Below are 11,641 nucleotides of genomic sequence, written 5' to 3' on the forward strand. Positions count from 1 at the left end.
TTTATCTTATAAAAAAATCAATTCTTTTTAGTAATTATTACTAATATTTATCATTTTTTTAATCAAATTCTTTCTAAATTTTTCTTTTTTGACAATGACTCAAAATTTCTTATTGATTTAGTTTATGATAATTGCAAATTTAGTATGGGTGTTCACGATTCAATCTCTAACCAAAAAATACTAACAATAACCACAAATAATTTACCATTAAAAAAAATAGATCATCTTATCTATAAACAACCCTTTGCATTGTAATGCCCAAAAAAATAACCTCTTGCATTGAATGTAGACTTTAACCTGACCAAATAGTCTACAAAATACAAATGAAGCTATTGGAATTAATGTTAGTCTAAATAATTAAAATAACCTTAATATTGATGTATAGAAAGATAAAACTGTGACACAAGGGCACAATAAAGTACTTACCATTCACTTTTAACCCCCCACGTAGCTACAACATTAACATGCATTCGACACCTAATCCTCCACACGTCAATCATTAAAACCTGCTAAAACTTTCACACCTGATCATGCTGATTATTATAAAAACACCTCCATTTCTACCTTTCCTAACAAACATTCAAAGAGAATAGAAAGGTTAGTTGGTTAGTTAATCAATGGGTCGAAAGAGTGCTAAGAAAATGGTGGTTAAATCCACAAAGAAAGTCGTAGAAGAAAGTGTTCAAGTTTCAGTTATAAGCAGCAACAAAAGATTAACACGTAGAAACAAAGATGCTCAACCAGAAGACGAAGAAAAAGAGCAACAAGTAAGAAGAGTCATTCCCGTTCTTGAACCTCGTGAAGAAAAAGGAGACGGTTCAACTTCAAGCACAACAACAATCACTACTGAAAACAAAAACACCGACCAACAAAACACACCAAAAGAGGAAGAACAACAAAACAGAAACATTAATATCAAGAACAAGACAAAAAAAGTGAACAACAATAACAATGGTAAGAAGAAGAGGAAGAAGAGTGTGGAAGGGTATCAAAGGTATGTGTACAAGGTGTTAAAGCAAGTGCATCCTGAAATGGGGGTTTCGTCGAAATGCATGGTGATTTTGAATAATTTTATGAATGATATGTTTGAGAGACTAGCTTGTGAGGCTAGTAGGTTGAAGGATTATACTGGAAACATGACATTGTCATCCAGGGAGATTCAAGGAGCGGTTAAGCTTGTTTTGCCTGGTGAGCTTGGGAAACATGCTGTTGCTGAAGGGATTAAAGCTGTGAACAACTATACGGCTTATGAATGAATCTGCATGATGTTTAAGCGTTTAGGAAAATGATTATGTTATGTATAATTAATTAAGTTTAGTAAGTAATGTTATTATGTATGTTTAGTGTGGATTTAGGTGTTAAGTATTTTGGTTGCATGTTGAATTGTATGTACAATGTACTGCATGTTCTTGTTAGAGATGTACTAGATTACTAGTTTATGTGTGCAAGTTAGTTTTTGTATAAACATGTGTCCCAATAACTGAAATCTTCTCTTTCTTCCTCAAAAAAATGTTAATTTTTTCTTTTACATTGTTAGAATCCAAATGATTGAACTACCATAAAAGTCTCGGTTTCCATTTAAATAATGGAGCAAATTAACACATTTCTTTGTTGCCGAATGTGATATATGTTTATAGTTGATGGCATTGAATTATTTGGTAAGATGATTTATAGATGATTAGTTAATTGAAGTTAAGTTAATTGAAGTTTTTGCTAGGATAAAATATTTAGGCTTAAATGTATTTTTATTTCTTGGAAGTTAGGAGTTTTTTTCGTTGGGATTAAACCGCAAAAAAAAAAAGTAAGATATAGAACAGAGAGGAAAATAAAAAATTACAGTATTAAAAAAAAATTACAGTGACAAAAATAAAAAATTCTCTAATTTATAGGGATAAAAATGCATTTAAATCAATATTTTATGACATGCACATGCGGGCGAAAATATAAGTTATAAGTTTTCTATTTAAAATAGGAAGACTGTTTTCAAATAGAATTTTTATTCTCAGGTTGGTTTGGAAAACAGTAATGTTTACTTTTGGATTTCATGATACCATGATGTAAGAAAATAATTATTTCCGATGTATGTTCTCATCTTTATCCTATTCTCAAAGAATTTGCTCAATTATTTCCGATTAATGTTTTCATCTATATCCTCTTTTCAAGAGATGTTCAAATAAGTTATCATATGTTTTTAAGTTTTTCGGGACAACTTCATTACCCTATAACAATGGTTGGGTAACCTTACCCGAACGTGTTGTATTATTTATGTTAGCAATTTGCCATGCCATTTAGAAAGTCAGCACTTATGTCAATTCTAGTACTGGAGGAGTAAAAAAAAATCTTAAATTGTAAAGCCTTAATAATCAGGTCCTTATATGACCTTTCTTTTTAGACACTTTACTAAATAAATATTTTTTTTTTCCTATATTTCAAAGTCCTCGCATATTTTTATTTTTTATAGGACTAAATAAGGACCCCAAAATATAATCTGTTTAAAACTAAATGGTTTGAAAATTAATTTTATTTTGAAAAAAAAATTTACAAAATTAAAATCTCACTTTTTTTCGGTTATCTCGAATCTTACTCCTAACATTTTTCCGGACATAATGGTTTGGCCTTCAACTGCGGACGACAATTTATCGATGAAAGAGGCTTATAGATTTAAAGCTTCTCCCTCTATCAAATTGAGCTGGGCTGGTAGAATATGGAATGCCGACATTCCTCTCTCAAAAGCTCTCTTAGCTTGGAGAATCATGCATGACAAGATTCCTTCGGACGACGCCTTACAAACTCGCGGTTGTACTACTTGCTCTATGTGTAGTATTTGTAAGGATAGTTGTGAAACATCCTTCCATATTTTCTTTGGTTGTCCTTATGTTGTTAAAATTTGGAGTTGGTTTCGTAATCTTTTGCATTCGTCCATTCGTAGCTTCTCGAAGGACACTGTTTGGGATTTGTGTCATTGCAGCAACTCTCTTCAATGCTCCCTCATTATCTCGGCCACGATTGTCGGCATACTCTCTCATATTTGGTAGATTCGAAACAATGCAAGATTTTTCAATAAATCTCTGCCGGGTCAGCCAAGCTTTTCCAGCATCATGGCTCGGGTTCGTTTGATTGGAAACAACTCCTCTTTGCACGCTTCTTCGTACATGGTTGATTTTTGCATTCTTAAATTTTTCCGTATTTCGTTGAATTATCCTCGGGCTCCCAAGATTATTGAAGTCCTTTGGCAGCCCCTATTTTGGATTGGGTTAAGTGTAATTGTGATGGTTATTTCGATAACAATGCTAGTGGTTGTGGCGGCATTTTCAGAAACTCTCTTGGTAACTTTCTTTTAGCTTTTTCCGAGCCTACTTCGGAACCTAATTCCTTACATGCGGAATTCTATGCGGTTTTCAGAGCCATTGAACTAGCTAGAGATAGAGCATGATTGAAGCTTTGGATTGAGAGTAACTCTTCTGTTGTGGTCCAAGCTTTTTCAAAGGATACTTTGGTTCCTTGCCAGCTTAGAAATAGGTGGTTAAATTGTAAACATATTATAGAGAACATGTCTTTTGGGATTACTCATTTCTTCTGAGGAGGTAATACCTGTGCTGACTTTTTTACTGGTCTTGGTCACACGGCTTCGTCTCTCACTCTTTTTGATGCCATCCCCTTAGCTATTAGATGTGATTTTGTAAAAAATAGGTTGGGGATGAGTTTTTTCAGATTTATTAGTACTTGAGAGGGTTTTGGCCTAGTCCCCCTCTCCTTTTTGTATACTTCCTTTTCTTTTTAATATTACACCCTTATTAAAAAAAAACTCACTTTATTTTTTAAAAATTCAAAAAAATCGATTATTTCGAAAATATGAAAAATCGACTTTTCTGCAAAAAATGATTTTTTTGTCAAAAATACAAGTCGATTTTCCAGTAAAAAAATAATTTTTTTCGAAAATAAAAAAATCGAATTTTTCGGAAAAAAATTGATTTTTTCCGTAAAAAAAAATTAAAAAGTCGACATTTCCGAAAAAATAATTTTTTGTCGAAAATACAAAAAGTTGACTTTTTAGGCAAAAAACCGATTTTTGGCGAAAATACTAAAAGTCGATTGTATTGAAAAAAAATCCAAGTTTTTGTCGAAAATATAAAATGTTCACTTTTCCAAAAAAAAAACCCGATTTTTTGTCGAAAATATAAAGTAAAAATTTTAAAAAAAATCAATTTTTGTCGAAAATATAAAACGTACACTTTTTGAAAAAAAAAACCCGATTTTTTATCAAAAATATAAAAAGTCGACTTTTTCGGAAAAAAATAATTTTTTGGTGAAAATATAAAAAGTTGATTTTTCTAGAAAAAAATTAATATTTTGCAGAAAATATCAAAAGTTAACTTTTTCGAGAAAAAACATATTTTTTATCGATAAAAAAATTACCTAAAATAACATTTTAAGAATAACTACTCAAACTAATTTTTCATTTAAAACTTTTATAAAAAAATTTTTTGTAAATTGTTTTTACACAAAATTATATAAAATTATAAAAATCATTTTTAAAAAAAGTTAAAACAAACGGGCTCTTACCCCTTAGAGCATATTCTACTTTACCCAATTCAGGGTAAATTGTAATGTTTGTTCCACTTAACTTTGGCATTACTTGCTCGCCGCCTCCTTTCTTATTATTAGCATTAAAATCCTAAAAATTGTCCTTCCATTTTTCTCACTCATCATTTATAATTGACTCAACCCAATTGGTATGACTCTCTTTTTCTTTAATAACTAGTAGAAGACCCGTGCGTCCGCACGGGTAATTCATATTTTAATGTGAATAATATATTACAAACGAAATGAACATATATATCTAAATGGTTCTTAGGAATATATTTAGAAATGTTAATGTGAAATATCATTCTTGAAAGTGAAATATTACAAGTATCACTGATAACTATGAATACGTACAAATATTTTGTTGAATAAAATAAAAAAGGTATTGTGGTGATAGTGACATGTGAAAATAGTGAATTTCAGTAATGAAATTCAAAGGAATTAGTAAAATTTACAAATATCACATTGTTTTTCTAGAAATAAAGATTTTATCTCTCAAATATAAATATTGACTAAAATAAAATAGGTATTACGTTGATAGTAACCCGTAAAAAAAAAAGTTAATTGTTGCACGGTTATTGAGTATTATCCATTTAATAAAATAAATGATTAATTTTATTAAAATTAAGAAATAGATTAATTCTTATTTTTAGTAATAATAGATAAATAAAATTGATTAAATATATTGTAAAACAAAAATTTTCACAAAGCTTTTATTCTACTATATATTTAAAAAGTTTTTTTTCATTAAAATGCATTATACTGAATTAGTATAATATTTATATCTTAAATAATTTGATAGAAATGTCACTAAAAAAGATAAACAAAGATCAGGGAGAGATATTTTATAGTGATATAAAGTTTAATATTAGTTGTGTCAATCTAATTAGATTGAACATTAAAATCGAAATCAACAACATAAACACGGGTAGTGTTTGGTTGAGTTACATGGTTTTAAAGCACTAACAACATAACAATATATTGATAGGAAAATATTAACATCATATTAAAAAACCAAAAACATCCATACTATTTTCCTATTTAAAGTGGTCACAGAGACAACATTAGTATATTTTATAGGCAATTAGATTTACCTGTATGGTTTTCTAAGTGAAGATCATGTGCTATTATTTAGAAATGATCATTAGCATTTACTAAGTGGAAAAACTTTGTTTATGTTAGTTTGAAAAAAAATGAACCTTTGCTTGGAAATGTTAAAATAATACAACTTTAAATATGCTTGAAGGTAACGTTTTTAATACCTCAACCATTTGGACTATAATAGATTAAAGTTGCAACAGTTTGACAACAATGTCATAATAACTTGGTTTCTAACTAAACAAAAATAGATAACATGATAAGATTTGATTGTTGTTGATATTTAATTATAATTAGCATTTACTAAGTGGAAAAACTTTGTTTATGTTAGTTTGAAAAAAAATGAACCTTTACTTGGAAATGTTAAAATAATACAACTTTAAATATGCTTGAAGGTAACGTTTTTAATACCTCAACCATTTGGACTATAATAGATTAAAGTTGCAACAGTTTGACAACAATGTCATAATAACTTGGTTTCTAACTAAACAAAAATAGATAACATGATAAGATTTGATTGTTGTTGATATTTAATTATAATTATTATAAAATCATTAAATAGTAGCAAAAATTTATTATTTAAAAATTAAAAAAAATTTAGAATATTAATTAATTCACATATCGTAAATTTGATATAATTTATGAGTTATGAATAATAATTATATATTTTGCTACAATTTAGGAGTTATGAATAATAATAATAAGTATATATTTCTATTCTGATTCATATTTTAAAATTTAAAATGATAAAAAAATCATTTTTCATAATAAATTATGATAAAAAAAATCATTTTTCATAATGAATTATGATAAAAAAAAATCATTTTTCATAATTAATCGTGATAAAAATATAATTTTTCATTTAGTTTAAAAAAATATAAAAAAGATTTTATCTTAATTTTTTTAATGAATAAATTTTATATTTAATTTTATATAATTCAAAATTTACTTATGAAATTAGAATGTTTTTAATTTATATAAGTTATTAAAATAATTTTTAACTTGTTTAGAAAATTTTGATTCACCTTGATTTTATTGATTCACCTTGATTTTATACCCTATTAATTGTATTGATTCACCTTGATTTTAATTTTTTTAATAATTATTGAATTTTTTCGAAAGTGTATATCCGAAACATTCTAAGACCAAAAATTGGAATATTTCGTAGGGGTGGCAATTGGATCCATTAAGCAAAAATCCATCCAATCCATCCACTAAAATATCCATCCAATCCATCCATTAAACTAAAAGTAATTTAATGGATTTGATCCAATCCATCCACCAAATCAAATGGATTGATCCAATCCATCCATCTCATTATGTAAATCCAATGGATTATATTTTATTATAAATATTTTTATTAAAAATATATTAAAAAACAAAACAAACAAAGAAAACAACTTTCATATTCTCTCTCTTCATTGTATCTCTCTCTCTCTCTCTTAATCTATCGTTCAAAATTTGTACCTCCTTCTCCAAACTAACCCTAATTTCAATATTTTCCCCCAATTTCATCTCAAAGCTGCAAATTCAACATAGCTGGTTTGTCACTTTTTCCCTACTTTCGCGCAAAGGTAACAAACCTTTTACAATTTTTTCTTCCATTTCACACTTTCTCTTTCAATTTCACTTAGATCTCACCGAATTTTTCTTCGATCCGTATGCATTGTTTGATTTTTCGTTTCGAAATTCATATGTTTGATTTTCGTTTCGATACGTAAAAACGATGTATTTAAGATAATTTATATGCTGAAACCCATTATTATTTTTCATGTTAAAGGATTTGTGGTTATGGTTATGCTTATGTTATAAGTTTCAGGGTTGCTTCATTCAAAGGTTTGTGTTTCTGTGTTTTCAGGGTTGATTATGCTCATAGCTATCGCTTGACATTGCTTTGATTTCCAAGTTCTACAAAGCTAAAAAGGTAAATTTTTGTTTAGTTTCCTCATATTGTTTTGAGAGTTTTGAGATTGCTGTTTTGTTTTTAATCTTTGTTGATTCACTTGCTCTGTTTCTTGCAGGAAAAGAAGATTTCGAGACATGAATTGATACAAAAAGTGAGACAAATTGCTAGAGACAAGTTGCTGATTTCGGCCATCAAGTCTTACAGAACAAAGGTGCAAATAATTTATTTCTGGTTATTCTGATCTCAATTGATTTTAAGGTTGTATTGTATTTGAACAAATGTGTTTCACTTATGAAAATATAAGAATTGTAAACTAAGGATTTTTGTTACAAAGTTTGTGTACTAGTGGTTTCTAAGAATTTGTCAAAAGAGAGATAAGTAGCTGCTGCCTGTATGATGGTTAACATTTGTCGGGCTATCCATATTTTGCTCCTTGAGAAAAGAATACATAGATTGCAAAAAGATAGACAACACGAGTCAAAGAGAGTTTCATATGTTCCCAACCCAACCATAGACTAATTCAAATATTCTGTTCCACTTTTGTTTGTTAATTCCCCACACCAATTCCTTGTCCCTCTTTCCATGATTCCTTTTCTTCAAGGATATGAAAAGTAACATTTCTATGCATGTGATTTTTTATTTTAATTTGTTGTTTCCAAATCATGCACTAGGTATTTATCACTAGGTATAAAATTAATGCAGAATTAAAAAGAATTAAAGGTCCCATTTTCCATGTTGAGAATTCAGGAGAATGGCAGCATGAAATGAATGGTTTGTGTTAAGTTATTTTTGCCTATTTGGCCCTTTGCATGTGAAGGGAATTTTTTTCTATAAGCTTCCTTATATTTCACCTTTGATTTGGAAAAGAATGACATCTTCTAAGCTTACAAATTACATTAGTCTAAGGCCTGAACAATTTGGTTTTATCTGCATGCAGTAAGTTCAAATAGTTAGGAATTATAAACTAAGGATTTTTGTTACAAAGTTTGTGTACTAGTGGTTTCTAAGGATTTTTGTTACAAAGTTTGTGTACTAGTGGTTTCAGTTTTACAATTGGAAATTTATGTTTGATTTATGTATGATTGAATAATTAGTGTAGAATAAGATAAAGAACTATATTTATGTGAATGGACTTTGGGCTCATATAGGGTTGAAGTAATTAAATTCTTCCTTTACCATGTTATTGACTTGCAAGCAGGAAATATGTCTACCGAAGGCGATGAACCCGTAATGCAAATTGAGGATTCAGTTGACAGTTCAGTCCCTAGTTCGAAAAGAGCAAAAACTTCTACTGCTTGGGAATGTTTTTAAAAGTTTGTTGATGATGAAGGACTCCCAAAGGCCAAATGCAAAAATTGTAATAAAATTTACATGGCCAATGATTTCATAATTATAACTCTATCATTTCTTATTTAGAAGTCACCATCTTTTCCAATCATAAATTTCATCAATACTCTCTTCATTTCAATTTAATGGATTACTTTCATCATTTTACTTTATGGCAGGTTCTTTAACTTGAAGATGAGCAATGATAAGAAAAGTTTTGGCATGCAAAGAAGAGGTGGAAAGGTGAAGAAATTGAGTGGCTCTAATCAGTTGGAATTCTCTTGTAGCTTAAGGACTTTGATTTTATGCAACTTGAATTCAACTTGTTTCAACTTGGGATATGTAGCTAGTAGTCTAGTATTGTATGTAATCTTGAATTTGAATCTTGTTTCACTTATAAATTCTCTTTTGTAATTCAAGAACTTGATGTAATTGAAATCGAAAGGTTTGTACTAATTTTGTATCACTTTTTCTAAACTTATTAACATTAATTATGTCATTTCAGATTAGTGTATGTCTAGTTTACTTCTTAGAACAATGGATTTTTCCATTAACTTAAAAGATTTGTTTATATATATATATATATATATATATATATATATATATATATATATATATATATATATATATATATATATATATATATATATATATATAGAGAGAGAGAGAGAGAGAGAGAGATAGAGAGAGAGAGATTTTTTTACAATTAAGAATATTTAAATTATTTTTTGTGAAATTTAAATTTTTGAAAGAAATTTAAAAATAATGGGTATATTAATTTTTATTTGTGAAATTTGATTTTTTTAGGAAATTTAAAAAGTAATAAACAATATTTTTTTTTTTGTGAAATTTAATTTTTTTTATGAAATTTGAAAAATAATTAACAATATTTTTATTTGTGAAATTTAATTTTTTTATGAAATTTAAAAAATAATTAACAACATATTTTTTTTGTGAAATTTAATTTTTTTATGAAATATAAACAATAATTAACAATATATTTTTTTTGTGAAATTTAATTTTTTTATGAAATTTAAAAAACAAATAAGAATTTTTTTAATTATTTGTTTGGATGGATGGATATCTATCCATTTGAAATATGTTAATGGATGGATTGGATGGATTTTATTTCTTAATGGATGGATTGGATTGGATTTTTATTAAGAGATTTTAGTGGATTGTAATGGATTAATGGATTGGTTTGATCCATCCATTAACAATCCAATCCATATCCATCCAATCCATCCATTTTGCCACCCCTAATATTTCGGATATGCATCTCCGAAGACACCCCACTCCCAAAAAAAAAAGGGTGTTTTTGGAAGTGCATCTCCGAAAATATTTTTTTTTCGTGTTTTCGGAGGTGCACTTCCAAAATCAATTTTTTTTTCAGAAAAAAAATTATTTCAGAGATATATCTCCGAAATATAGGGGCATTATGGGAAATTCACCGCGGATGACCAAGAAGATTAGGGGGTGAATAAAGAAATTCTCATAATTTTAACCGCATGATGTAATTAATATGTAAAATAAAAAAGTAATTTTTTGTTGAGTCTTTTTTTTTTTGAGAGGATTCAAATGTGATATAAAGCTTTAAATATAGGTGTATTTTTATATTTTATTTGAAGCATATACAAATAACGTGCTTTAATTTAATTATAACAAAAAAAAGAAGGTTCACAATTTGAAGGATCATGAAGTGACCAAAACTTGGTTTTCAACTTCTATCGAGTAGAGACTTTTAGAAATAATGCAGCAATGCTCAGCTGCAGGTACCGAGTTGAGACTTTTAGAAATATGATAGTTTTTTTTTTTTTTGGTATTTGTATACAAAGTAGGTTAATGTCAGTAAATGGTGTCAGCCTAATTGTTGTAAATTAGGTCTGCTATGGCTATCTAGTATCAAAGATTACGTTCAACACACAAGGGAAAACAGATGAACCCGTATAGTAACCACACCTCCCGATGCATATGTTCAATATTAAAGTAATATATTGAGATGGTGACAGAGCATTGAATTGTGTAAGCAATGTGGGTATTTGACTGGTGAAAAGAAATAGGACATAAACTGTTGGTATACAAGAGAATCATAATTATATTGCATCTTCGATTAAAAGTAGTACCATTCAAACCAATTTATTGTATGTAGTGAAGTGAAGTTGGTTGCAATCAGACGGCTTGTGACAGTTTCATTTTCTATAGACTGTGATATTTCGAACTGTAACATTTTATTGGTAAAACACGAATGGCAAACATTTTTTCTACATATATAGTATATAGTTTGCACTACTGCTGAAAGTAAGAATCATAAAAACATATAAACAACATTATGAAACAGACACATTAAAATTTGTTTGGAATGCAAAACATATAAACGTTATTAGACAGAAAAGTGCTTTTAAATGAAGTTTTATCTGGGCAGGTATGCTTGTGGTAAATATTTAAAAAGGATATTAATATATGAGATGTTTTCAAATAGAATTATAATATAAATAGAGGTACAAAGTCATTGTTTAAACTAGTAACAAACCCGTGCGTTTGCACGGGTTCTGGTATGGGACGCGCATTTGTTTCAGATAATAATTGAATGTATAATTGATAAAAAAAATATTTTGATCAGTAACTTCATGTCCCGTTAATAATCAATATTTTGATCTATAACTTCATGTTCTCGTGTACAAATATTAGTTTGATCAATAACTTCATGTCCCTGTGTACCTTAAAAAA

At 28.3% G+C, this 11,641-nt stretch overlaps 1 protein-coding gene and 1 long non-coding RNA gene across 2 annotated transcripts; both read left to right on the plus strand.

Annotated features, from left to right (window-relative positions):
• Nucleotides 1–565: 565 nt before the first annotated feature.
• LOC131606887 (uncharacterized) lies at nt 566–1,468 on the plus strand. Its single transcript, XM_058878979.1, has one exon. The coding sequence runs from the start codon at nt 618–620 to the stop codon at nt 1,254–1,256; it is 639 nt and encodes a 212-aa protein (XP_058734962.1). The 5' UTR covers nt 566–617; the 3' UTR covers nt 1,257–1,468.
• A 5,666-nt stretch (nt 1,469–7,134) lies between these two features.
• LOC131606888 (uncharacterized) lies at nt 7,135–9,328 on the plus strand. The gene is made up of 5 exons (XR_009285096.1): nt 7,135–7,256; nt 7,541–7,606; nt 7,704–7,799; nt 8,787–8,945; nt 9,094–9,328. It is a non-coding gene; the product is annotated as an uncharacterized LOC131606888 (long non-coding RNA).
• Nucleotides 9,329–11,641: the final 2,313 nt, after the last annotated feature.

Source organism: Vicia villosa, linkage group LG5, assembly GCF_029867415.1.
Source record: "Vicia villosa cultivar HV-30 ecotype Madison, WI linkage group LG5, Vvil1.0, whole genome shotgun sequence".
Classification (NCBI taxonomy): Eukaryota; Viridiplantae; Streptophyta; class Magnoliopsida; order Fabales; family Fabaceae; genus Vicia; species Vicia villosa.